Source organism: Miniopterus schreibersii (assembly GCF_964146895.1).
Source record: "Miniopterus schreibersii genome assembly, chromosome: 6".
In the NCBI taxonomy this organism is placed as follows: domain Eukaryota; kingdom Metazoa; phylum Chordata; class Mammalia; order Chiroptera; family Miniopteridae; genus Miniopterus; species Miniopterus schreibersii.
In genome coordinates, this window is record NC_138107.1 from 23,923,866 (window position 1) to 23,950,709 (window position 26,844).

Below are 26,844 nucleotides of genomic sequence, written 5' to 3' on the forward strand. Positions count from 1 at the left end.
CAAATCTCGGCGCGCCCGGGGGCGGTGACAGCAGCGCCGCGCCACCCCCGGCGGAGGAGCCCGGAGCGCGGCGGGGACGCGCGGGGGGCGGCAGGGCGCCGGGACCCTCGGGGCCAACGCGGCCGCCGCCCTGGCCGAGCGCTAGGCGCCTGCTCCGGGCCCGGCCGAGACGGCGGCGGCCCTGCGGGAGGACGGGCGCGCGGCCTCCGCCCGGGATGCTGCGCGGCGCATCTGCGGCATTTCCTGGCCTCCGCGCCGCAGACACTCGCCCGCGCCCCCGGAGAGAGGGAGGGCGGAGGGAGGGGCCGGGCGGAAGGGAGGGGGCGAGCGCGGCGGTCAGCACCCCGGCTGGCGCGGCTCCGACCCCGGCGCCGCCCGGCCCCTCCCTTCTAGGCAGCGCCGCGGCACCCAGGCCCCCTCCCCCGGTCCGCCCTCCGGGGTTGCCGGCGCAGCCAAGCACGCCCACCCCCCGGACACGGGCCCGCCAGCCCCGGATCCTCAAGGGCAAGGTTTCTATTTGGGACCCACAACAGGTGCCTGGGAAACAAAGCGGCACATCGCGGCCGCCGACGGGTGCAGCCCCCCGCGGTGGAGCCGGGGCTCCCCCAGGGGAAGGGGCGGTGGGGAGCGGGGTGGGAAGTACTTTTTTTCAACACAGCTTATGGCACCTGAGGACTCGGGTCAGTCTGTGGCGGGGCGAAGTGGGAAGGGCGCGGGGGTCCGCGCCCAGGGCGCACCTCGGGGGTGGGGCGAGCGGCCCCTGCAGGTGGCCCGGCGCCTCGGGCCTGACGGCGCGTCTGCGCCTGCGCACCGGCCACCCGCGGCGGCCGAGGACCAGCCGGCGGTCCCTCCCTTCCGCCCCCCAGAGCCCGCGGGCGAACCTGCCGCGGCGCCGGCGGCGGCCCCAGCCCGGCCTGCCCGCGGCTCCCCGGCCTGCTCTGCCGCGTCCCTCCTCTCCACCGTTACTCACTCCCCGCCGCACTGGTATCCGCTGCACTTGGGTAAAAATGGGTGCGATTCGCTTAACTCTGGCATATCATATGCTGAAGTGGGTGAGCTTCGGGTCCCTGGGGGACCCGGTGGTGCCCAGACATGTGAACGGGTGTGTGTCAGAGGACTGCCCGGAGTCAGGCTGCCTCGGATGGGATCCTGGCTCCTGAGTAACTCGGACACAGGCGACTCACCCTCTCTGAGCCTCTTTGCATCAGAAAAATGGGATAACGGCGCCTACCTCATAAAGTTGCCATCTTAACTAGCTTGGCAAGTGTTAGCTATTATGATTATTGGATAAACTAGCTCGTTGCCCACCCTCTGACATGGCAACTTCACCTCTTGCCCAGGCCTCCCCTCCCTGTGTCTTCCTTTCCTATGTACTAACCGTTTGTCCCTGATGATTTTTCCTTCTTTGTGTCAGTGCTGTGAATCTGGACCATTTTCCTTTCCATTAACTTGTAGATGGAGATGAGTACTCTTGAAAAAACTGTGCGCTCTTGACAGAAAACTTCGGTTTGACTTGAAAAGCTTGACTTCTCCCCAGCAATTGGCCTATTCCGGACAGAGCAAGAGCACATCTCTCTTTTCTAGTCTGATCACTAGCTTATAATCGGAGTTTGATCCCATGCCCCACGAAGCTTTTAGGATCATTAGAGTTCTTTTGCAACTTGGTAAGCATTTAACATTAGTTCATGAAGTAGCACACACGTATCATATGGGACACTTTGAAATGAAAGGGTGAGCAATTAGATTCCTAAGAGTCATTCTACTTACAGACCACACATGTGCAGACAAAATTCTCAAAACTGTTGTTTCCCTCACGATGACTAAGGTCATTGAGAGCATAGTCTGAATTTTCATCAGAAACTGACAGTAGTACCCAGTAGTACCCAGTTTGATGAATATAATCCGTGCACACTTAAATGATTTCAAATGTTCATTTAAGGAGCCAGTCAAAAGGAACAGAAGCAGCACTTGGGGTTGTCTGCAGAAACCACCTTTGCCCCATGCATTCTTGGAATCGGTAATTTTGAGTCAAACTGCTGACAGTAATAGTGTATTCCATAGGGAAGCCGCAAAAGCACAGCAGTTAAGAGCTGGGCCTCTGGAGTCAAGACTGCCTGAATTTGTATCCTAGCTCTACCACTTCCTAGCTGTATGACCTTGGGAAGTCTCTCCCTCTCTCAGAAGATTTCTGGGCTGAAAAATGGAGAAAATAATAGTAACTGCTTCATAGGGTTGCTGGGAGGCCTGAATGAAATAACATTAAGTGCTTATAAGAGCACCCGGGCATCAGTAATCTATCATTTATAGAGCATCTTCCATGTGCCAAGAAATTTGCAAAATGTTTTGCATTCACAACTTTTCTTAATAACCACAACCATGACCCTTTGATAGAGAAAATCAAAGTTCAGTAAAGTATCCAAGAAACACAACTGGTTAGTGATAAAAGGAGAATTAAAATCCAAACTCTCCTGAGTCCAAAGTCCGACTCTGCTTAGATCCTTCAATTCCAACTTCACAAAGAATTCACGAGACAAGAAAATCTGTATTTTAGTATAGCGTTGTCACTGACAGACCATTTACCCTTGCAGGCACTTGAAGACTGAAGAACCCAACTTACAATATCCTGTAGCTAAGAACAGCAAATCTGTATTGTTTTTATGTAAAAGGCATTTATACAATGGGCATTTCCTTACATTCTGTTGTCTTACTCTCACACTGACCCCTCTGAGAAATAGGAAAGGCATATATTATAGTCTAAGATTTTAAAATGAAAAAACAATAATAAACACAAAAGCACTTTTAAAAATATAAAGTGTCAGACATATGACTCCATCACCAGTAAGACTTTCTGAAATGTAAACCTGATGATGTCACCTCACGGGTTAAAAACCTTCCAGCTGTTCCCTACCACTTAAGCATAAATAGTCCAGTCTCCTCAGTGTTGCACGCAAGCACCTTCCCAGTTTCTGCTGTCCCCTACCAAACCCCATGCTTTAGCTACACAAATTACTAGAAGTTTCCATTTAAACACGGCTCCCTACCTTTGTTCTTATAGTCCCAGCCCTCTGAAATGGCTTTCCCTTTCATCCTAATTCCACCAGGCTCTTTCAATCTCACCTGAAGTAGCACTTCCCCTTGGAAATCTTTCAGGAACCCCCCATGTTTTCCCTTCTCTATCCAAGTTCATTAGACTCTCCTCTGGGTTCTTTTACTATTAGGTGCTCACAGCCATTACACCTAATCTCTCACACCATGTTGGAACTGTCTAACACAGGGGTGGGGGAACCTTTTTCTGCCAAGTCCCATTTGGATATTTATAACATCATTCTTGGGCCATACAAAATTATCAGCTTAAAAATGAGCCTGCTATATTTGGCCAAACATTTAATTAACTCACCCCTAATGTGGTGGCTGGAACCGCTTCTCTTTGGTGAGGCCTTGGCAGGGCCAAACCAAATGATGTCTCGGGCCTTATGTGGCCCTCGGGCTGGACGTTCCCCACCCCTGGTCTAAAAGCACACCCATTTATCATATTAGACTATGACTTCTTTAAAGGCAGAACTGTGTGCTTTTCTTCATTTTATTCCAGGGGCTCAATAAATATTTATTAAATGTGGGTGAGCTAAGGTATTCCACAGACCATCTCATCTTTTTTGGCTCTAGACATTTTCATATTCCATTCTATTGTTATGACTTTAACAATAAAAATATCAAACTTTCAACTCCTTTATTACTAAGTAATGAACTCTATGGACATCTTCACACCATTTCTGAACCTCACCCCATCTCTTACTATGGATGAATTTCAGAGATGAGGTGAGTTTTAGGCAGTGTGAAAATGTCTCTAACAAAATTAGAAGTCGAAATCTTAACACTATGTTTTCAAAGTATCCACAGCACCAAATTCCCTCGGATGCCGCTGTTCCCTGATCCTCACACTGGGTGATCAGTGGCAAATTTAACATATACTACATCTGAATTTCATATTTTAGCCACATTATAATTCAACAGATATTTGTGGACTGACCTCCAAGTCTATATTCCATGTATGATTATTGATTATGATCTGTGTAGCATTTTACCAATATTTATTTTAAGCACAGTAGTACACTTCCATACTAGGCCTGCTTATCCTGTTTGTTGTTTAATTTTGTTGCATTCTGTTGTTGATTAACATCTTAAAAGTATGTAACTTTGAGATCTCAAGTGCATCAACTACCGCTAACTTCGTAACTATCCCCACAAATCACTGAACGAATATTTTACAAAAAATAAGACCTGGGCCCGGCCGGGCGTGGCTCAGCGGTTGAGCGTCCACCTAGGATCCAGGCAATCGGGGTTCGATTCCCGGTCAGGGCACATGCCCGGTTGCGGGCTTGATCAATGACACTCTCAGCATTGATATTTCTATCTCTCTCTCTTCCTCTCCTTTCCTCTCTCTGAAATCAATAAAGACATATTTTTTAAAAATAAATTTAAAAATAATAATAATAAGACCTGGGCCCTGCCCTCATGGAGTCTACAGTCTATTAGTATCCACACATGCTTGTCCACTGCATCCCATTAGAGCCCAAGTTCTTCTGCACCTGAGCGTACACATAAAGTTACTTCCACCAGCTTCCCTTGACTTTCCGCCCAGTGGTCTTCCTCAGTTACATAATCTCATTCCCCAGACACACATCTTCACTGTTGTTCTTTCAAAACGCCTTCCTTCACTACCAAAATCAAAATATCCACCTGTGCCACCACTATCAGAACTCCCAAGCTAGAAGCACCTTCTGTCTTCCACAAAAATGCACGAAACGGCATCCCATTCTCATGCCCGGGCTTTGCACAAAGCCCCAACAAGGTCTCTCCCCACCCTCCTTTCAACCTATGTTCCCTTTCTGCTAAGCCAAACATCTATCACCAGGACTGTCCATCCTGGTGCTTCAGACCTGCCGGGGGTGCAGGCCAGGGGTGTCTCAGCAGGGCAAGAAATCAGGCCTCAGTGACTAAACATATCTTGGTACCCCAGGAAGTGCTGAGAGCCAGGGCTGCCCCAGCTCTCCCAAGCCACCCCTGCTTACTCTCCCTTGGCTCCCAAACAGTCTCTCCACCCTCCATCTTGCCTCCTCCCCCCAGCCCCACTCCACCCGGCCTCTTCAAAGGCGTGGGTGAGACCAGCCAGCATCTCACAAGGGAAGCCAGAAGCAGCTCAGGCTGTTGCCCCAGAAACCCAGAACAGAGAATGGCTTCCCGGGCACTGTTTGTTTTTCCCGTAACCAGAAAATCCCACTGGGGGGACTCCATGGGGATTCTCAGTTGCCAGGGTGGCTGGGATCCCAGTGAGTCCCCCAAAGCCCCCCAGTGGAAGATAAAGTACCAACTTTGCATTATAGAAGGAGGCAAAAGAAACTAAGTGAGAAGGGATCCCAGGGGGGAGGGGAGGAGAGGGGAGGAGGAAGAGAGGAGGTCTGACCTGCTGGGTGCAGAAACGAATGGGAAAAACATCTGGCCTTTGGCCTTTGTAAGGGAGCCCCAAGGACATACTCCATCCTACCCCATTACCATTTCCGAGAGAGAGAAAAATTACTGAAGGAAAGGAGAAACAGGCACCCCGGGAAGCAACTTTCATCATGCACAGAACACACACACGCACACGCACACGCACCACGCAGGCCCTGCAGGGTGAGAGGATTGATTTCCAAGGTGTTCTCAGCTTTCGGCTAGGTAAAACGAGCCGTCACTTCTGGTTGGACTTTTACAGCCAGTGCAAGGGAACACCGGGTAACAGAACAGAAACCCTGGCACCTCCCATATATTAATTAATCAGGAATGCATCATGGCTAAACCCTCCGGAGCCCAGGGGCACAGGGGACAGTAAGCTGCTACAGGCACATACATGATGCTGACAGAGATACTACACTAAAAAAAGAAAAGAAAAATGACATCTGAGTTGCTGGAATACCCTCTGTATCCCGGGTACCAAAAACCCAGACTCTACCCAAGTTAAATCTGCGTAGCTCAGTGCTCCAGGGCAGAGACGAAGGCTCTCGCAGCTTCGGGCAAACACACTAGTAATCCCTGGAGCTGCTACTGTACTTTCAGGTGGTCTAGGTGGCTACTGCATGTAAATAGGAAAGTTTAATGCAGATGTGTGTAAATATCCTCTTGCATTTCAAAGGTATCGATTCATCCAGCCAGAAGGCTGGGCCAAACAGCTTAGTCACCAGCAGGCAGGGCAAATCGCTCTATCGATAAATCGGGGCAGAAAGTAAACATGGTCATCCCCCTCCCCCAGCCTGAACACAAATCTATGCCCAGTGCATCAGCTCCCAGATACTACACCCCCCCTCCCCAGCGCCTCCCACCCCCACCCTCTGCAGAGCCTATGGGTGAATTTCCGCAACTCTCGTTCTGGCTCGATCCCTTCCCGGATGCTCTTACCTGCTATCCTGAGCACAGCCCGCTCGGCGGGGTCCAGCACCGAGCCCCCGTGAATCTTTCTTTTCGATCTCTCATGTTTAGGCAAATTCCAGGGTAAGGTGTCTCCGGGAGCTGGAGATGCCGAGCCAGATTTCTGGCTGAAATCATCCTCATCGGAAAAATCCGCAGAGGAAGACATTGAGCAGCGGTAGGAAGCGTTCCCGGAACTCTACAGAGGATGACACAGAAAAAGGCATTGACCGCAAAACACTCACACGCACACACTCCTCCATTTCAACAGCCCCCTCCCTGCCCCCCAAACTGAGCCCGGCATCCTGCACCCTCCTCAGCGCTGAGGGGACGCACAGACAAGAAGAAATGAAAGCCAGGGCTCACCATCCTTTCCTGGCCCCAACTCGGACAGGAGAAACAATACCCGGGCAGTGCCAACACATGGAAGATGTGCACAGAAGTGTGTGGCCTGCGGTCGGGCCACCAGCTCACAAATGACTGGCCCAACAATGAAGCCAGAATCAACAGCCTTCCTGTTACAAATCTATAGTATTTGGCTCCCCCAGCAGGACGGGAGAAACATTTTCCATGACCAGACCGCTGGTTAATTCATTAAGGCAACTAACTCCAAGTTTCAAAAACAAAGCACAAATGCAGGATGTTGAGTCCCGAATCCTTTCCGTTTCAGGTCGCCGAGCCCCTGGAGTCCCCCTCTGGCCAGCTCTGAGCCCCTGTGTCCTTTATTTGATTTTCTCCGTTGGCCTGAAGCAGGTTACCAGGAGAGGGCAAGGAGAGGGGGAGGCCCGATTCCCAGAAGGGCCTTTTCCTAAGGCCGGGAGAGCACAAAAGACTGTTTTCAGAAGCCGAAGGCAGCTCCAATAAACAAACATCTGAACTCCGCTTAGAGTTCTTGAGATAATTTAAACTTCTAGCAAAGGCACAGCTAGCTGCCAATAATGTAAATGAGAATGATGCAGTGCAGTGACAGGAAACAGCGCTTCTCGGCTCCCGGTCATTACTCGGTGCAACGGGAAACGAGCGCTTTTACCCCGGCACTTTGCCTGGAGGCCAGTCTTCTCTACAAGGGGCAGGGGCAGACCTGCAGGGCCGGACCTTGCATAACACGGTGATACCTTCTGTTCAGAGAAGAGGCCCACGGTGTTGTGCTTTCCTGCTTTATCGGGGTAAGTTTGTAATTATTTAGAGAGCTTACTGTCGAAACAAGGATGCTGACCATCTGTGCTGCGAACAGTGTTATAAGTAAAAGTATCAAAGGGAAATCTTCGCTTTCCCGTTTTGAACTCCACTTCGCTGAAGCCCCTGGTGAAGATGCAAAACTGGTATAATTGGAAATCCTGAAATGTAACTCGTAGCCACAGGCGCCCAAGACACAAGTTGTGCGAGTAAATCAGTGAGGCACGCTCCAGTTTAAGCAAAAACACGGGCCTGCTCACAAAAGCAGTGACAAGAGCAGCAAAAACAGGCTGTGTGAGCAACATCCCAAAGCACTCACCGAAGGTATGGGAAATAAACTGCAAGGGATTCAGGATTACTGACCCTACCTCAGTCCATTCAGTCATGTTGCCACATGTGGTCAACACCATTTTTAAAAGTACACAACATTTCCCGCAAAATAAAGCATCTAAGATTTACCTTTACCTATATTCTTTCCTGAAAAAGCAGTTTATTTTACCTGAAATTTCATCACCTTGGCAAATTTACTTATTTAGATTTTGTATGTTTTCCTGGTGGCAATAATGTAGTCTGCACACTTGAGGCAAATAAATAAATAAAATTGATTTTCTGTATTGTAGCGAAAGTCCACAGAGAGCTGTGAGTGGCATTAAGTCGGTCACAGAATGCTTTCATCAGGCTAATTTATTTTCCATGCTTTTCTGGAAACTCATCTTGAGCTCTCTGAGGTTGTGTTGTTAGCTGGATCTTTGAAAAAGGGTGACATTCTTAAGGACTTTCAGAAGGGTATTGGGTTTCTTTGGTTGCCTTCTGTCTTCCTTAAAAAGGCTTCCTACCTGTCCTTACTTAAGGTCATCCTTTATCTGTGAGATTATATTTCTTCTAGTTGCCTGCACTATTTTCAATAGGTATGGTAATCTGATTGTTTATCTTTACAAACAGGCTTAGAGAATAACTGTTCTAGAACTGTTCCAAAAACCATGGGTTATTGATTTTTGTAGAGTACATTTTTTTAATGGCCAGAGTCTCAGCTGATTGAACAGCAAAATGTTATTCATGCCATGACATAAACACCATTAATCACACGTAGCCAGATGGGAACAGTTACTAGCCCTGGACCCAAGGGTGATGACTGGTGCGGCCTCTAATCTGGTAGTGTCATTTGGTAAACAGATAAGAGAAAAAAGAAAGAAAAGACAATCAGCAACAGCTCTTTCAGCAATATATCACAGAGAAATATAGACACACACGCAGAGAATGAAAGAAATCATACATATTTATATGTGGTAAAGTCCCTCCAGGGTTACATGATTCAAGCATTTTAACAAAGTATTAGATTTTTTTACCACAATAATTTATATATATGCTTTATAAAACAAAACTATATAAAATTAAGCCCATTTGAACCCTAAAAATTGAGAAGTGATATCTTTAAATAAAGCTCCTTGGGAGTCTATTGATCATCTAAAGCTATTATATTCTTTATTGATTTGAGGTGACTTGCCAATCCCTGTCACTATCTTGGGGTTTAGAGGGAAGAATGTTAAGAGTACAGTTCCTCTCTTCTTTTCTTTTCTTTTCTTTTCTTTTCTTTTCTTTTCTTTTCTTTTCTTTTCTTTTCTTTTCTCCTTTCCTTTCCTTTCTTTTCTTTTCTCCCTTCCCTTCCCTTCCCTTCCCTTCCCTTCCCTTCCCTTCCCTTCCCTTCCCTTCCCTTCCCTTCCCTTCCCTTCCCTTCCCTTCCCTTCCCTTCCCTTCCCTTCCCTTCCCTTCCCTTTCTTTTCTTTTCTTTTCTTTTCTTTTCTTTTCTTTTGGAAAAAGAAGACATGTTCTCTGACCCAAAGTCCAGAGTCTTAGCTTTGATGCAGGGCTTGGGATGGTAAGACAAAGAGGGTGCCTGTGACCAGCAGAAGTCCCAAGTTCCTATCTTTTCTTCTACTCTTATTGCCTAAAGTTTGATTCCTGTTAAAATACAAATATCTGTGTCCATCAATAAAGGGCTAAATAAATTAACAGTATAGTCATACAATGGACTACTCTGCAGCAATTAAACAAAAATGTTATTGATCTACATTGAGCAAAGTGGAAAGAATTCATATAGAATTGTTCTTTTAAAAAATCTGTGCACATACATATGTGCAGGTGGACAAAGAGGGGATTGACAGATTAATAGATAACTATGTATCAGTATATACACAGTGGTTATTTCTGGGTGATGACTAATATTACAAATGGATTCTATTTTATTCCTTCTAATTTTATAATCTATAACAAATACACAAAATAGTTACTAAAAAGAAAAAGATACTGTGTCAAGGGTCAGAGAAAATATCAAAGGTCCCAGAAATAAGTAACTGTGTAAGCCAGGGCTCGTAACCATTTTGGGCCAAAGATGAGCCTTGAAAACTTAATGAAATCTATGGAAACCTCTCTACAAAACAAAGCTCATAAGTAAATACACACAAACTTTGCATATAATTCTAAGGGGTTCATTGACCCACTGACCCCAGGTTAAGACCCCAATTTACACCATCATCTGTCATCCCCATTTGGCATGTGTGTTGAGAACAAGATAAACAGGAAAGAGCTGTGGAGTCCAAGAAAAGAGGGGAAAGGGTAATTAAGATAGTAAAGACAAAGTTGGCATAAGTCATAGTATTTTTTAACAGTTGGTCTTTTTTTTAAATAAAGGACCATAAGCCACCTATGGACTTATGTTGGATCACTAAAAAAAACCCACAAAACAAACACTAGTATGTGAGAAACCCAAAAACCCTGTATTGTGTCTTATTGCAACCTAGTTATTAAAGCAGTTTTAACAATTGAATTAGATCACCACAATCTTTAAAAGGACTTTCCTAATAGCCAATTCATTCACGTGGTATAAAAACAACCCAAATCTCCTAAACCAGGATAATTACATAATGCAACGTTTTTAGAAGGGGAACTAAACAATAACTTCTCTAATTGAAACCCCGTGGGAGATCTGAGGTAAGTACAATGGAACTGCCAAAATTGGAAGTTGCCCAGCCTTAGCACCCAGATCTGTAGGAAGGTGCCAGGAAATTGTCTCCGCACTAGGCATTCTCTAAATGCAACAGAGGAATAAGTGCCGAGATAAGGGTTTGTAAAACAGCCAGACTTTTAGAACCCCAGAGGCTAGAAAGTTAACTTTCACAAACCTGTATGCTTATGATTTATGCATATTTCCTTAAGTATATTTTGAAATACTTACAAACAAAATTTTTAAAACAAAAAGCACATGAAGAAACAATTGCGCAAATCCAGATTGTGGGGCATTCTACAAATGAACTGTCCTGCGCTCTTCAAAAAGGTCGATGTCACGAGACATACACACCCCAAAAGTTGGGACTATTTTAAATTTAAAAAGTGTAACAACAAATTCATGAACCTTAACTGGATTCTGGTTTGTTTTGTTTAAGCTAAAAAGACAATTGGGAAAATCTTAACATGGATCATGGATTATTAGAAAATATTGGGAAATTACTGTAAATCTTCTGAAGTGTGATAATGACATCATGGTTATATAGAAAAGTGTCCTTAACCTAGAACATGCAGGCTGAAGAAACCTATGATGTCTGCACGTATCTTCTATTGTTTCCATGAAAACAGAAGGAATCAGTAAATATAGCAACAGGTTAACAAAAAGTTGCTTAGTTTAGGCCTGTTTTCACAAGATCAAGATCCCCAAGTTCAAGTACACAGTGACAGTGTCCATCTAAGTACTTTCTCATAGCTTTTCCTCACATAGACTTAGAGAAGCTCCGAGCACTGGCCTATATCAACAAGGCACCAGAGAAAGGCCATCTGCTTGCTTCCGTCCTAAGCATAGGTTTAGACAGAACAATATAAAAGAAGCTCCTATGTTATTTATTTAATACACAGTCCCATGAACACAGTTGGTTCATTATCATATTGTGCCCCTGACCCTGTATAATTTTGCTAACCAGTGTCATCCCAATAAATTCACTTAAAGGGGGAAAAATCACATAATATTTTATATTTTATATAAGCAAAAATGACATCAAAATGTAGAAAAAGTGATGGTCCAATTTTGTTTAAAATCCCCTTGATGAGGTAAGTACAAACACTAGCTTCTTACATATAATATAAAATCACATGATGTGGCCCAAGACTATCCTTCCTTATATACTAGGTATTTTATTTGGAAATAAGTCAAAAAGAAAAAACACATTATCTGATTCTAGAGATTCCAGGGAATACAATCAATCTCTACCACAAATAAATTTAGAAGAAAACAGTTAAGGAAAATGTAAGAAAGTGTGTTTAAGCCTTGAAGACAGAATGAGTGATGGTAAATTTGGGGACCGGGTGCCTGTTTCAGTTTAAAATTTTTTCAAAACTAGTGGAACAAGTCAAGTACTCTATCATCAAATAAATAGCTCATAATTAGCCTCAACGGAAAACCTCCCTGAAATTGTAAGTGGGAGAGGGCTCTCGGGGTTGGTGAGGCCTCAACGGGCTCTCACTCTCTCCTTTTAGGGGAGATTTGTGGGAGCCCTTAACTCAGAGAGGAAGAGGAGCCTGGGTGGAGCCAGAGAGGAAAGGGTGGTCAGAGGGAGGGGAAGCTGGAAGGTTCTTGGATCTGACTCAAGGGAGGAGGCATTGGGAAAAGAGTTAAGGAAGTCAAAGGTTCTTTCTAGGTGGAGAGGCTCAGTCATCAGCCTAGGAAAGAAGAGCACTGGAATTCAGGACACAAACTCTCCCTAGGGTATAAAGACTGTGCATTAGTTAGAGTGTCCCTTGGTATTATATTTCTGGGGAAACTGATTCGCTGTTGGGACAAAAGAAGGAGGAAATTTCCAACACCATTTTCCTCCATCTGCATAAGAAGCTCTACAAGGTAAGTATCCAAGACTCATTTCCATCAGGAGCATGGCTTCGGATTCAAGGCAGTCTTGGCTCAGCACTAAGACATTCTGCAAGACTTCCTTCCTTTCAATTTAACCAGCCAGTTCTAACTCAACACATCATTTATTGAATGATGGAGTCAGGGACTGTACTAAGCATTTCCACTCAGTATCTTATTTAATACTCAGTGTAACTCAGTAAGAAAACAGATGCTTAGGGAGGTTAAGTAACTTGTCCACAGTCATTCCATCAGTACAAGGTGGAGCCAGGATTTCTATCTGGATCCTTCTGACTCCAAAGACTGTGCTCTCAGCCGTGTGTGTTTAAATGCTTTAAAATGTGGTCCTAGGCACTGGGAGGAACCTATAACATACTCACAGCTCTCAAAGATCTTACCAAGCATTTGAGGAACCCAAAAGGATTAGACTTGTTCTGTGCTCAGAACTAGTCCCAAAGCATGGAAATGTCAGAGACAGGTGTCAGTTCACAATCAAGAAAAAGCATCCAAAAATATGCAGCTACTCAAAAGTGGAAAGGACTGCTTTGTGTGGTAGTGAGCACCTTCCTACTCTAGAGAACCAAGCCTTCACTGGGTGAAATGTTGAATTTACTCCATGCTCTCCTCCAGCTCTAAGATTCTTTGGTCCTATGTGCCCCTACATGTCCATAAATCCTCTCCCAAAATAGATTACAAATAAAAGGAAAGCTATGTTAGGTATCAGAACACCAAATATTTCTAAAATTGTAAAAAATCTTTCAAAATAGCATAGGCACCTATTTTTAGGCAAATCTACCTTAATTCAATCTTATTAAAATTATAGAAATAGACACATCAAGAACTGGTTTGCATTTAAACATCTGCAAATAGTCTTTCCAAATTGAGGGGAAATTTTTAAATAATTTGCCTAAAAGAAAAGCAACCATAACTCTGAAAACAACCCCACAAAACAGAAACACATTAGGAAGACAAACTCCAACACTGAAAACATCTCTTTAACTAATCTTCTCTTTTAAAGGGATGTTTAGTTATTTCAGTCAATTAAAAAATGTCTTAAGCATCCAGAGGCTTCTGCCTTGGAGAACAAAGGTCGAAAATAGTTAACTTAAATATTATCATCTTTATATATTAGGCTGAAAAATAAGTCTTGCAGTGGAATAATATAAAGATATACATAAAATATGGTTTATAATATAGGAGAGAGAAATTGACTGGAGTAATCTGTAACCTTTTTAGAAGCCAGAATGGATATAACAAGTGTTCCCCGCCTCCTTCACTCCTCAAACAGTATCATATCCAAAACTGTTGACTGATGGTAGAGCCATCCTGGAGATGTGTTGTGGTTGCCCCAGCCATTTTTTAAAAACTAATTAATGGCAAATATTTAAAAATTAGGTATATTACATTAAAATTCAGATATGGAACATTGGGCCGAATAGTAGTTCCCCCTAATTAGAAAGGGCATGTGCTTTCCAGTCTGGCACAATCCTTACCTGGCCCACTTCATTTATGGTATTGTCCCTGCAGGGAAAGGAGTTTGGGGGCCCGGCATCAATTAAGGAATGGGGACACTGTTGCTTTCAGAGAGTAAAGGGACGAAGGAGGGCGGCAGTTTAAAAAATAAAAAGAAAACTAGAGGGGAGGGAACAAAATGAAACAAAAAGAAGAGGGCTACCCAGAAATCTCAGTTAAATTCATGTCAAACAGAATTAGGTCAGGCCATGTTCCTACTGACATCCAAGTGCTGATCTCTCCATCTGTTCCATGGATTCCGCTCCATCCCAAGAACCCTGAGTAACATTTCAAATGCCCAGGAAATGAAACTGCACTGTCTGACTCAGAAAATGCTGGCTTATGTTCTCCATGTATCTAGCTGAACCACCCACCCGTCACTACTGCTGATTCCTGTTGTGTTTTGCTTCTGTCCTAGTCAATCCTGCTCCCCACATGTCTCTCCTACTCTCGTCTGGGTCACAGAGGAGGCTTTGATGTCAAAGACCTCGGACAGCTGGAAGATCCTCTGACTTCTGTTGGAAAGAAGATGCGGTCTATGATCACTCACGTGGGGCCCTAAGGTATAAACACAGGATGTTTGCAGAGACGGAAACTCAACTACTATCTGTCCTATGTAGTCATAAAGTTAAAAATATGTGCATGTCATGCCAAAGATTGAATGTTGGGTAAAACCTGTGTGATCCTGGAAAATTGCTTGACCTCTCTGGGTTTTGGTTTGCTCGTCTGAGAAATGGGAAACATAATAAATAGTACATAAGATAAAAGGTTGTTGTGGCAGAATACATAATATTTGAAAAGTGCTGAGAGCGATGCCCAAAATGTAGAAAGCGTTAAGTAAATTTTAGCATTAAGCGATGTTACCGATTCGCACTTACGTGACCCAGGGGTAGATGACTAACTCCAGTTGAGCCAATATAATTGTAACCCCAGGAAATTTGAAACAACAAACAGAAACCCAGAGACTAGAAATTATTGGAACAAGGACAACCTACTAGTGGCTCTCAGGAGACAAGGTCAACGTAGTTCCCATATCTATCCTTCCCAAGCTTAGAAATATCCTTGTACCTTTCCAATACATTCCTTTTTTTTTTTTTTGCTTTTAAACTCAGTTGTTTTTTCTTTTAAATTCATTGTCCAGTTTTGCTCACTGGTTAGAGCACTGACCTGAGGACCGAAGGGCCCTGGGTTTGATTTTGACCAAGGGCACGCACCTCAGTTGCAGGCTCGATACCTGGCCCTAGTCAGGGCGCCGGCGGCAGGCAACCAATCAATGTGACTTTCTCACACCCATGTTTCTCTCTCCCCCCCACCCCTCCTCTCTCTCTGAAAAGCAACAGAAAAAATATCCTTGGGAGAGGATTAAAAATAATAATAATAAATATAAATAAATAAATTCATTGTCCCTGTTGTTGGAGACAACAAAAACTTAAACACATTGTCTTTAAAAAGCAATTACATTCAATTCTTCCCTGTTGAAACATAAGCAGGGTTGAGTCTTTATTCCTTCATTTTCATTACCGTTCTTCATTAATGAGGCTTCAGGAAATTGCTTTTGAAAATTGTGTTTACATAGTAGTCCTCTCACTTCAGTTACTACTTCAATCAAGTACAACAATTACTTTTTCATTTAAAAAAAAAAAAAAAAGGTTTTGTTATTGCATGGAAGCTAAGTCCATGAGCCTTGAAGTGCCTGGCACTTCCACTGCTCCCTTCCGAGGGAAACAGGGCTTGTGCCAGGTGTGTTAAGTGGAAATAACCTTGCTGCCATCAGCCATAACTGACTGGCACCAGGGGCAGCTGCTGGACATAAGGAGGTCCACCGCCTCTGTGCTGGTTTGGTGGAGAACTCTGCCCAGCCGGGATGCTTGTTACTGGATGGTGGCAATTGCAGCCTCTCAGGAAATAAATGCTAAGTGCGTTACAAATGCCCTTAACTAATATTTGGGTTTTAACTAATATTTGGGTTTTCCCTAAGATCTGCTGCACATTCCAGTCTTAGAGCACTTGTGGTCCTCCCAGAACAATTATGTGGCACAAAGTCCCCTACATCTGTAATAAGGGCCACCTCGGTCCCATTTTGTCTTTGTAACAGGCCTCTCTTTCAGCAAGTAATCCGCCTGTCCCTTCCTTGCTTTATCCCTAAGGAAAGTTATATGTCAGAGCAGGAAGCAGAAATGGGCTGCAAGTACACCTGCCTTTTATTTTCCACAAACATAAAACCGTTGAGGCTAAGGTTATAGAAAAAGGAAGACAGACTCTAGAGAACAAGACTTTCCCAGCCTACAAAGAGGCCCCCTGGTTGCAGGGAGCATCTGTGGATTCTAGAGCAGGGGACTTTGTGAATCCCAGAAGACCTGAGAAAGAGGGGTGCTGGGTGTGTCTGGGGGCGATAGACACTTATTTAACCTTTCAAAAGATCCCCGTGTCCTGAGAGTAACCTAGAGCAGCCTGGAAGGCCCTATGGAGCGGTCACGGGGGATGTGTCAGCATAACCTGGAGGCACCGATGCTCCCTTCTATTTGCTGACATTTTGGCGCCTTATACAAGCCCAGAACCTTAAAGAAAGTCTCAGGTGGAGGAGCTGAGAAGCACCAGGCCTGGGAGACTGGGAATCAGAACCTAAGTTAAGATGGAAGAAGAAAATAAAGTGATATATCTTACGCCAGAGTTTACAGACTAAGATTCAAACTCTGTGGGCAGTGACTGTTTACTTTCGGATCCCAGTTTTTGGAGTGACCCTGATGACTGTGTTGAGTGAATCCATTGGCTTGGCAACTTAGCTTCAGCAGCTGGATCCCATGTGAACAGAGACTGAGAGAGGAAGCTGCCAACAAGGGCTAGAAATGCCAAGTATCTGTCTGTCTCTGTGTCTGTCTATCTCTCTCTCAAACACACATGCACACACACAAGGTCACCACAGCAGCCGCCTCCCCTCCATCCCTCCTTTCTCTCAGCATTGCTCATTTTAAAGCTACTCTGAATTACTCCAGAACCAGAGAAAAAGGAAAATGCATTCATTCGCCTGCTTGCTTGCTTATTGCCACCTTACTCCAAAATGGGTATTAAGGTAACTGACAAGAAAACTGTGGGGAGAGGGAAGAAAGATCTTGAGAGCTATGAGTTCTCTGACCAGTGCCCCCAACGAGACGTGGGAACTCATAAGGTGCTTAGAAAGCATGAGGCAGAAGTGGCGGCAGATGAGGCTGCAGAAGAAGCAGGTGGTAAAGGGAGGCCGCGGAGGGCCTGCATGCAATGCCAGAACTCGGACATGGTCTTGTAGGAGCCGGCTTGTTGCTGACGGGCTAGACGTAGTTTGCTCTGGTAGATGGGTGACTCTGGCAGCCATGGCGAGAATGAACTGAACAGGGTCAACCTCGGACTAGACGAGTCGGCAGTTGCTGTAACAGCCCAGAAAACGATGACAGCCTGAACTAAATTACTGATATTAGGGATGGACAGCAGAGGAGGGATTTGAGAAAGATTTGAGAGACTAGAAAAAGAGCAGGCAAGAGGAAGGCCGGGCTGCGGCTGATTAGAGTGAGAAGTTAAGGTAGATTACCTGGAAGGAATGAGAAGGTCAGAAGTGAGGCAGAAGTGTAACAATGGAGACAATAGAAGAGCAACAGAAAAATGGGTGCGTCCCTGATGAGTCATACAAGGCTTGAGATGTCAAGTCTCTGTGATAAGCCACAGAGTACGTGGTGACTCAGACTGCTTTAAGGTAAAAGAGTGGCTAGACGCCCAACCTCCAAGACACCTGCATTTCCCTCCAACTCCAGCCCTGGGCTGGGCACTGCAGGGAGTGACCGAGAAAACCTACCCCTTAGGGAAGCTGCAGCTGGTCAGGGTCATGCAAGGGCCTGCTCAGATGGCACCATGCTGGTACCAAAGCATCACTGAGCCACTCACTCCTCCATCTGTCTTTTTTGTCACACAGAGAGCAAGAGTGTATAAACCATCTTGTGCATCGTTCCCTTTCACACAGGAGTTGTACTCTAGAATATAACAGACATGCCGTTTACACATATTTTTGTAACACTATATGAGCTATGTACAATATTATGCTAACTAAAAACAAAAATAATAACACTCATGTTTTTCTGACTTCTAACTGTATATAACAAGAAAATAGGTAAGCTCTTCCTGCTGCGCTTATAAAGCAAATTCATCCATTCTTTCACAGCAGGGCTCCCTTATCAGCTATAATCCTGTGCTCTGGCTTTGCAGCCCCATCGCTCCCCTCCTGAGTCCTACTGCACACTTATGATTCACGGGACTTCCAACCGCCCGACCTTCCTCCCATTCCCAGCGTGCTCCTGACCCCGAAACATTGCTTAAGAGTTTCTTTCTCCCCCCTTTCTCAACTGGTGCTTTCCCGGCCAATCTGATAGCTTCCTCCAACAACATAAAACAAGAAGAATTTTTAAAACTACATGTCCATGTCCAGAAAACAATATGATGAATTCTATCAGAAACACACTCACGGAATAAACCAGCAGCTGTCCCCCTGTGCCTGCTTCATTTCCTCCTGAATCGGCTCTGTGTCTGTGTCCGTCCACAGCGCAGGACCCAGCCCGAACGTTCGCAGGTCAAGAAGCCGGGTACCTTCCCAAATCTATTCAGTGAAAATCAGTGTTGATCGGTGTGATGGTTAACTTTATGTGTCGATTTGGCAGGGCTGGGGCACCCCGTTTCAGCTGAAACACCAGTCTAGGTGTTGCTGTGGAGGTATTTTTTTACATGTGATTTCGAATAAAGCAGATTACCCTCTGTAGTTAGGTGGCCTCATCCGCACAGTTAAAGGCCTTAAGAGCAAAGACCAAGGTTTCCCAAAGAAGAAAGACTTTTACTCAAGACTGCAACACAAAAATGCTACCTGACTCTCCAGCCTGATGCCCGGCGAAATTCAGACTCAAGACTGCAACGTCTACTGTCATCTGAATGCCTAGCCTGCAGACCTACACTACAGATTTCGAATTCGGGAACCCCACAATCATGTGAGCCAAATTCTTAAAGTGTGTGTATGTGCGTGTGTGTGTGTGTGTGTGTGTGTGTGTGTGTGTCCTATTGGTTCCATTTCTCTGGAGAATCTTAAATACAGTTGGCTACAATATTATTTTATGAGAGTTTTATGAGTCACCTTTACTACATGTCAGGGAAGTGGAAACAACTGCTGTATTTCATGCACTACATAATGTAATGGAAAGAAAGACCATGCAGGACTTGAATCATGCAGGCTGAGTTAGGAGCCACAGTGTTTCCTCCAGCTCCAACACTCACCACCCCCACCACCATGAGACAGTTATTTAAACTCTCTGATTCGCCCATACTTAAATGTGGATAAGCGCACTTACTTCATTGGATGTTAGACAATATCAAAGTGATATAATGTATGTAAAGCATCTAATATGATGCCTGCCTAGCACATAATACTCAAAACATTTTCATAACATTTCATTCTAAGATGAAAAGATAAAAAGAGCCCAGCCGGCGTAGCTCAGCAGTTGAGCATCGACCTAGGATCTAGGAGATCGGGGTTCAGTTCCCAGCCAGGGCACATGCCCCGGTTGTGGGCTCGATCAATGACTCTCATCATTGATGTTTCTGTCTCTCTTTCTCCCTCTCCTTTCCTCTCTCTGAAATCAATAAAGATATATTTTTTAAAAAAAGATAAAAAGAAAACCAGGTTAAAAGTACTTAAAATATCAGTGGCTATAGTTATGTTACCAAAAAGTATTTCATTTAAGGACTTGAAAAAACAGTTCACCTCCCTTCACATCACCTGCACACTGATGCCTAAAAATCCCAGGAATAAAGATCCACTCTTTCAGTTTAAAGCTTTTTATTTCTTTTCAAGCTTCCAATAGATATAAAGTAGTAAGTGATATCAGTCATTTATACATAAGTGTGACTAAGGTCATCAGACTGCATCCTGAAGAAATAATTTGATAAACGGAAGAAGGAACATTGAGGTCCCAGAGGTAAAGCATGGTAAACTTTGTCTGCCTCGCAATTTTTCCTGAAGCCAGTTCTGACTATTCCAGAGACAGAGATTCAAGCTGCCAAATGAGTCTCTGTACAAACAGAGACACAGCCTGGCCCTAATTCATAATACTACTCAAGAGAAATACTGCCTGGGGTACATGCTTTTAATTTGCATGTGACAACCCACTCCTCTTGTTTCCCTAGTTCAGAGTACAGGTTCATCAACATCACTCTTGATCATGAAGGCAGATGGGATCTAATGGAGTAGGAAGATCCTACCAAAAACTGGTACCGTGATGTCTGAAATTCCCCCATTAGAGACTCACTGTTCAATGTTCCTCACCCTGAGACAAGCTCGTAAAATGCACATACTTACAGGAGGGGTAATAAAATACATAAAGGCATCCTAAGCTATTAGTAACTTATCAGGCAATTTCTTCCAAAAAGGTTGGTGCGGGTCACCTGGAAGCAATCAAAGCGAAGGGGGAAAGGCAGAAAGGGGAGGAAGAGTAAAACTGTTCACAACTTTGTAAATTCTTTGCTTTACCATGGTTAAGTAGGCGGTCCACAGATCAGGGCTTCAGTTCCCACTAGCTACGGGGCCTTGTTGCAAGTCATTAAGTTACAACTTTCTTGACCCTTGGATTCCTCATCTACAAATGGGAATAAAACCTACCTTGCAAAGCTGTTATATGAGTGACATATTCATGGCACTTAGGACCAAATCTGGCAAACAAGAGGACACCTAAATGGCAGCTGTCATTTTAAAGAGCTGTGCCAAAATTATCAATTTGATAAGAGACCTCCTACACTCATAGCTGTGAGTCCTTAGGCAACTTTCTAAGCCACTAGGCGCTTTTTAGTCCTATCATGTGCAGAGGGCTAACTTAATTCAGTTGGATTACTGAAATGATTAGAAGTGATATGCATAAAATGCATAGTAGGCATTGAATAAATGACGGGGAGTTCTTATGCTAAGTCACATGTTCTCCTTGTCCCCCAACAGTCCACACAGAAGCTAGATGGAGTCTTTAAAATGCCTGTATTCAAAATGCTCTGGTAGGATCCCACTTCCCTTAGCAAAATCCTGAGCCTGTACATGGCCCACAGGCCTCATGAGCTGCCTTTAGATGTCTGCTCAAATGTCACCCTTTTAAAGAAAGTTCTTCCCAAACAACCTTATATACTATTACCCTCGCCCCCATCCTTCTATGCCCCTTCACCTGCTTCAGTTTTCCCCAAAGCACTTACCCCACCTGACATGTCACATATTTACGTGCTAATCTGTGTGTTGTCTTTGGTCTGCCTTCCCCCTGGATAACAAGCTCTGGGAGTACAGGGACTTTGTTTTGCTCACTGCTGTAGCCCCAGTTCCTAACACAGTGACAAACCCACAACAGGAGCTCAGTAAATATTTGTGGAATGGAAACATGCCTAGTGAGTGACGTTTGCAAAAGCATCTGTACTGCCTAACACACAGCAAATGCTCAGTAAATACCTCCTTCCTTCATGAGCTATTAGTTCCTTCTTAGGCTCCTCTCCCCAGTCACTGCCGGCCACAGTTGTCTCGAAGCCTGACCATGCTAAAGCATTAGTATAGTCTCACAAGTCATAGCAAAACTTTCCTAACCATACACCAGAAATGAAACTGTCTCAGCAAGCTGACTGGGGAGATAACAGAGCCGAGGTTAGAGGTGGCCCTGGAGCCTGGCAGATCACTGTGCTTCTCGGCCCAGCTTCACCCCTTAGCTACCTGACTGTGGACAAGCTGCTTAACCCTCTGAGCTTTGGTTTTCTAATCTGTGAAGGAAATCTACTTCCTAGGGTTGCCGCTAGGATTAGGCGAGCTAATGCCCATTGCCTAACACAGTGCCTGGCTCACAGGAAGTGCTTAAGAAATACCAGCTACCATTATTATTATCATTGCTTAGCAACAATAAAAACTTTGTTGAGGAGTCTTTAGAACCTCTCTTGTATAGTTTTACTTAGTTCTGGTTATCTCTGGAGCTACAGAGAGCTGATGATGTTTCCAAAGAGTTTTAATAGGATTAAAAAACAGGAAATGATAGTCATTTGTTTATAAAAAGCCGCATTCTCGGTTCAGATGAGGCTTTTTTTCACTTCCCTAGTATCCTGAACTGTCTACATCTCAGACTTCCTGATTCTTTTGCTCTAATAAACAGATGAATTTCTCTGGAGTCACGGTGATTACACGTCTTAAAGAAATAAACTTAAGAAATCTGTGTTGCTTGCTTAATATTCCCGTAAATTCCAAAGATTATTATACTTTTTTTTATTTAATGTAAAATGTCTGGGTTTTCTAAATTAATTTTAAACATGGTGGGGAGGTCAGTTCATTTTTAAAAACATTTAGATATGCTTTTTCATTTATAAATATAAAAAAAGGTGAAATGCTTTGCTAAACATAGCATATAAAGAGGGAAACATAGAGCATAGTAGAGAATGTGTTCAACCAGGAGGTCAGCTTTCCAGCTGTGACTCTGAAAGTACGAGGATATGATGTTTGGAATCTCAGGTCACTTGTCTGGGTCACTGTTCCTCAAAGTGACAACCCAGGCTGGATAATTTTTGAGATTCTTAAACTGTCCACGAGTCCGTCCATCATCTCTAAAGTTCTCTTAAAGCCCCAGTTCCAGTATCTTTAATGTTTTGTCTTCCAACTTACACAAAGCCTGTTTATTTATTTATCCTGAACGAAGTTTAAAAACTAATGAATTAGAGGTATCCTGTACTGAGTATTACATGTAAGAAAACAGAAAACATCCCCTCCTATTCCCGTAACTCATCCTCTCCTCTAGAAAAAAAACAAGTTACTTTATTAATTTTTATTTATTGCTTTTGATAATCAACAACTTTCTAAAACAATATTATAGTCCAAAACACATGTTTTTTATTTATTGGAAGTTAATAAATAAAATAACTTTATGGAAATTAAAATAAAATAATTTAAAATAAAATTGATGCCGGTGGATGAAACTCCCTGTCATTTGGGGGAGTGAGGTTCTTGGGGCGCCGCTGCAAGCAGCATTTTCAGAAGCCCCCATGGGAGGATGGGATGTGGAGGAAGGCTCTATTGGCGTGGAGTTCTAGTTCTTGGGTCCCAAGGTCCCCTACCCCTTAAGCCAGCCCTGGAAGAGGGGCAGCTGGGAGTTCAGTAAAGTCAGAAACAGGGCAGTGCCCAGGGCCTCCGCTGCATGTTGCGGCCAGGTGTGGTTCAGCACTCAGGCCAGATTTAGTCCATTAGTCCAAGTGTGCAGGGCAGCGTGCCGGAGGGCCCTGCATGGATGCGAGCAGCCCCCTGCAGTCCAGTCCCAAGGGGGCGGGTGGGGAGAGCGGCTTCTTTGTCTAGAAGGTCATGTATTTGGATTTCGAGAGCTTGCAGTGGCCACACCCATCCTGGCCAACTACCTGTTTCCTGGTTTGATCGACAGGCAATTAGCCTCCCAGTCACTCAGACCTTTACTGGGCGAGGGTCTCAACTACCTTCATCTAGTCCCTTCCCCCATTAATCAGCAGGGAATAAACTTGGAGAATGTTAAATGTAGCTTTTTGGCAGAGCTGTATTAATGGCATGCCTATACTACTTGGTCTCCTCTTTCACTCCTTTCCTGTTAAATAATAACCAGTTTATTACAACAAGACCAAAATAAACAAAATAACCTGGTCTTTTATAATTGAAAGGTACTGCTTAATTGTGCTCCAAAATGTCTGTACCAAAAGTGTGTGAGTGCATGACTTTTGCTCTGATTTTAAATCAAAGAAAACTGATTTATGTATAATCACAGAATACAGATTCTAGAAATTCTACTCTTATTAGAGTGAATTAGAATAAAGACTATCATGAAGTTTAAAGAATTTCTAGATGAAATTTAAGCTTCAGGGCACATTACAATTAGTTATTTAAAAAACAAAAAAAACTACATCTCTGTCCCTTTCCCAGAGCTATTTTATAATTTATTTTGGATTTTTTTGTCATAAAAATAATGCTTCGATATTTTCTCTATTTCAGGTTTTATGTTCAACTCCAAATTATAACAAAACATTGTGCAATTAGAAAGTTGGCTTGGCTTAGCTGAAATAACAAATATGCACTGAAATATGAGATTTGAAAATAATGAGTCACTAGAGTACCTCTCAGTACCCTATGTAAGCATGAGTTCTACCATCTGTGGGAAATGAAGGTGCTGTGTCATTTGCTTTAAGAGTAAGAGATAAGAAACAGTTGGCTCAATGTACCACTGCACAGCCCTAAGTAGAAATAAAATTATACTAGAAAGGAGAATTAAAAGTTATGTCTTGGCTCCTGGCTGGGGGAGGGCGCGAGTATACTCTGACAATAATATCCAGAATTTTTAACTCTCAATGGCCCTAGGATGGAAGCTGGAACGTTGGGGCACATATAGCTCTGATCTGAGAGGAGTCAGTTTGGGGAACCTCTTTAATCTTACAAATAAAACAAGAGTTTCTCAGATATATTGCAGACTTGACATCCTAACAAGCCTTCCTACTACACAATATATAAAAATGCTGGATAAAATAACAATATATAGATATATATACATTTTTTAATGCATCAGTAAGTTGGCAGGAAAATAATGAAAAGCCTCAAAAGCGAGAGAGATGGAGAAGCAAAAGCACAAATACAGAGATGATGCATTGACCCCTGTGACCTCAAGCTTCCCCCTTGAAGGCCAAGCACCTGGGCAGGGACAGAGGACAACGGCAAGGAAGTCTGATTGAAACATTCACAAAGAAAGCCAGGGAAAGTATGAATTAGGAAAACAAATAAAAATATCCTAGGATACTAAGGACATTTGCCTGTCTCAAGCCTGAGGCTGGATGGAGTAAGAAAAACATTTTCATAACCACAAGCTGGTTCTCACGTGCTCTGTGGCCCGTGACACTATCTGTGCTGTATCAACACCTCTGATGCTGACCATTTATTTTCCATGGTTAACAAAGCCTGGCAGGAATGAAAGAAGATCCTTTTTGGAGAAATGTACCTTCTATTCAAGTCTCAAAAATAACCACAAAGTTCCAGTAAAGGAAAGTTCATGATAAAAAGTTACAAAACAGGAGTAGGGGGTGATCAAAAGGGGTGAAGGGAGTCAAAAGGTATGAACTTCCAGTTATCAGATATTTAAGTCATGGAGATGTAATGCACAATATGGCAACTGTAGTTAATAATACTGTACTGCATATTTGAAAGTTGCTAAGAGTAAATCTTAAAGGTTCTCATCACAAGAAAAAAATCCTATAACTATATATGGTGATGAAGTTAATCCGACTTATTGTGGCAATCATTCTGCAATATATACAAATATCAAATCATTATGTCATACACCTGAAACTAATATAATGTTGTATGTCAATTATACCTCAATTTTTTTAAAAAGTTACAAAACATGTAATGACACAGGCCTCCTAGGTGGGACTACAGAAACAACAGGCAGACACAACCCACAGACAAAAACTGCAGGTATATTAATTATCAGACATCACATATAAAATACATTTAATATATTTAAAGAAATGGAAATGGGCATCAAAAGTAGGAGTTAGGGGCAAGAAATTATCAAAAATAACCAAGCAATGAAAAATATGCATACTTGTACACATGTATATTTCCATTAAGCAAATACCCAAGAAAAACTCTTGCATATGCAGAGTAAGAGGCATGTACAAGGAAACTTGGAGTATCGCTCAAATGATCTGTAAAGGCCTAGAATCAAATGCAATTATAAGACAGTGAATGAATAAACTGGGCTACATTCACACAAAATTCTAAATGAATATACTACAGTGACATGTAACAGTATGGCTAAATACTAGCAAGGTAATTTTATGGAAAAAAGTGAGTTCCAAATAATTACATACAGTGTAATAACTTTTTTATTAAGTTAAAATCAACTAAAAATTTTAACTATAAACTTTAAAGGAATCTAGAGAGATGTAATAGATTCTGTGAAAAGGGAAGCTAGAACGACAAAGGTGTTTCAGAATGACAGTTACCTCGAATAGGAGAGTCAGGTGGCTAGAAGGGAGAGATCACATGGTTAGATGTAGGTGACTGCCAAAGTCCCAGCTTTTGTTTAGAATGGGGGGTTGTGGGTGCTTATCAGATTAATTCATTAATTAATAAAACCAGGCCTGCCTCAGCCAATAATGACAACCAGCTACCTTACTCTCTTTTCATTCCTTTTTATCACCTCATACCACCTAAAACCCCTGTCAATAGTAACTACATTTGCAGGGCATTTTATAGCTCAAAACACCTTGACAAAATATTATCTCCTTTGACCCCCTGAAACAATTTCTATTAATCTCATTTTACATCAATGAAAATTATGGCTCAAAAAGATGAAGTTCTTGTTACAATTTAAATCTAGGACTTAAAACTCCAAATTCTGTATTCTTTTGTACGTGAGCCTAAAAAATACCTAATCTTTCTAATGCTTCCCATCACCTACTTCAAATCATGTGATATTTAAGGGATCGCAAAGAAACAATAAAATCATACCTCCAAATCACCAAAGGCAAATGCCAAAACTAATTCCTTTGAGAGAGAAGATTCCTCAGAGTACTAGAGCATTCCCTTCCCAAACACCTGAAGAGGGTCATATTGGAGGCCTGGTTATCTTTACTTACACCACTTTCATATATATAAAATTGATTTGAGAGAGAGAGAAGGGGGGGAGAGAAGCATCGATGTGAGAGAGAAACATGGATCAGTTGCCTCCTGCAGCCACCCTGACCAGGGATCGAGCCCGAAACCCGGGCATGTGCCCAGACCAGGAATCAAGCCAGTGACCTTTTGGTAC

The 26,844-nt window shown here is 43.3% G+C and overlaps 1 protein-coding gene across 5 annotated transcripts in view; it reads right to left on the minus strand.

Moving 5' to 3' along the window:
* Window positions 1–26,844, minus strand: part of DST (dystonin) — a gene marked incomplete at its 5' end in the record, with an annotated part of 396,243 nt that overhangs the window by 302,004 nt on the left and 67,395 nt on the right. For all 5 annotated transcript variants that reach the window (XM_081141256.1, XM_081141254.1, XM_081141253.1 and 2 more), the window contains one exon: window positions 6,430–6,637. In XM_081141256.1, coding sequence (XP_080997382.1) covers window positions 6,430–6,637 — 208 coding nt within the window. The remainder of the gene's footprint in view (window positions 1–6,429; window positions 6,638–26,844) is intronic.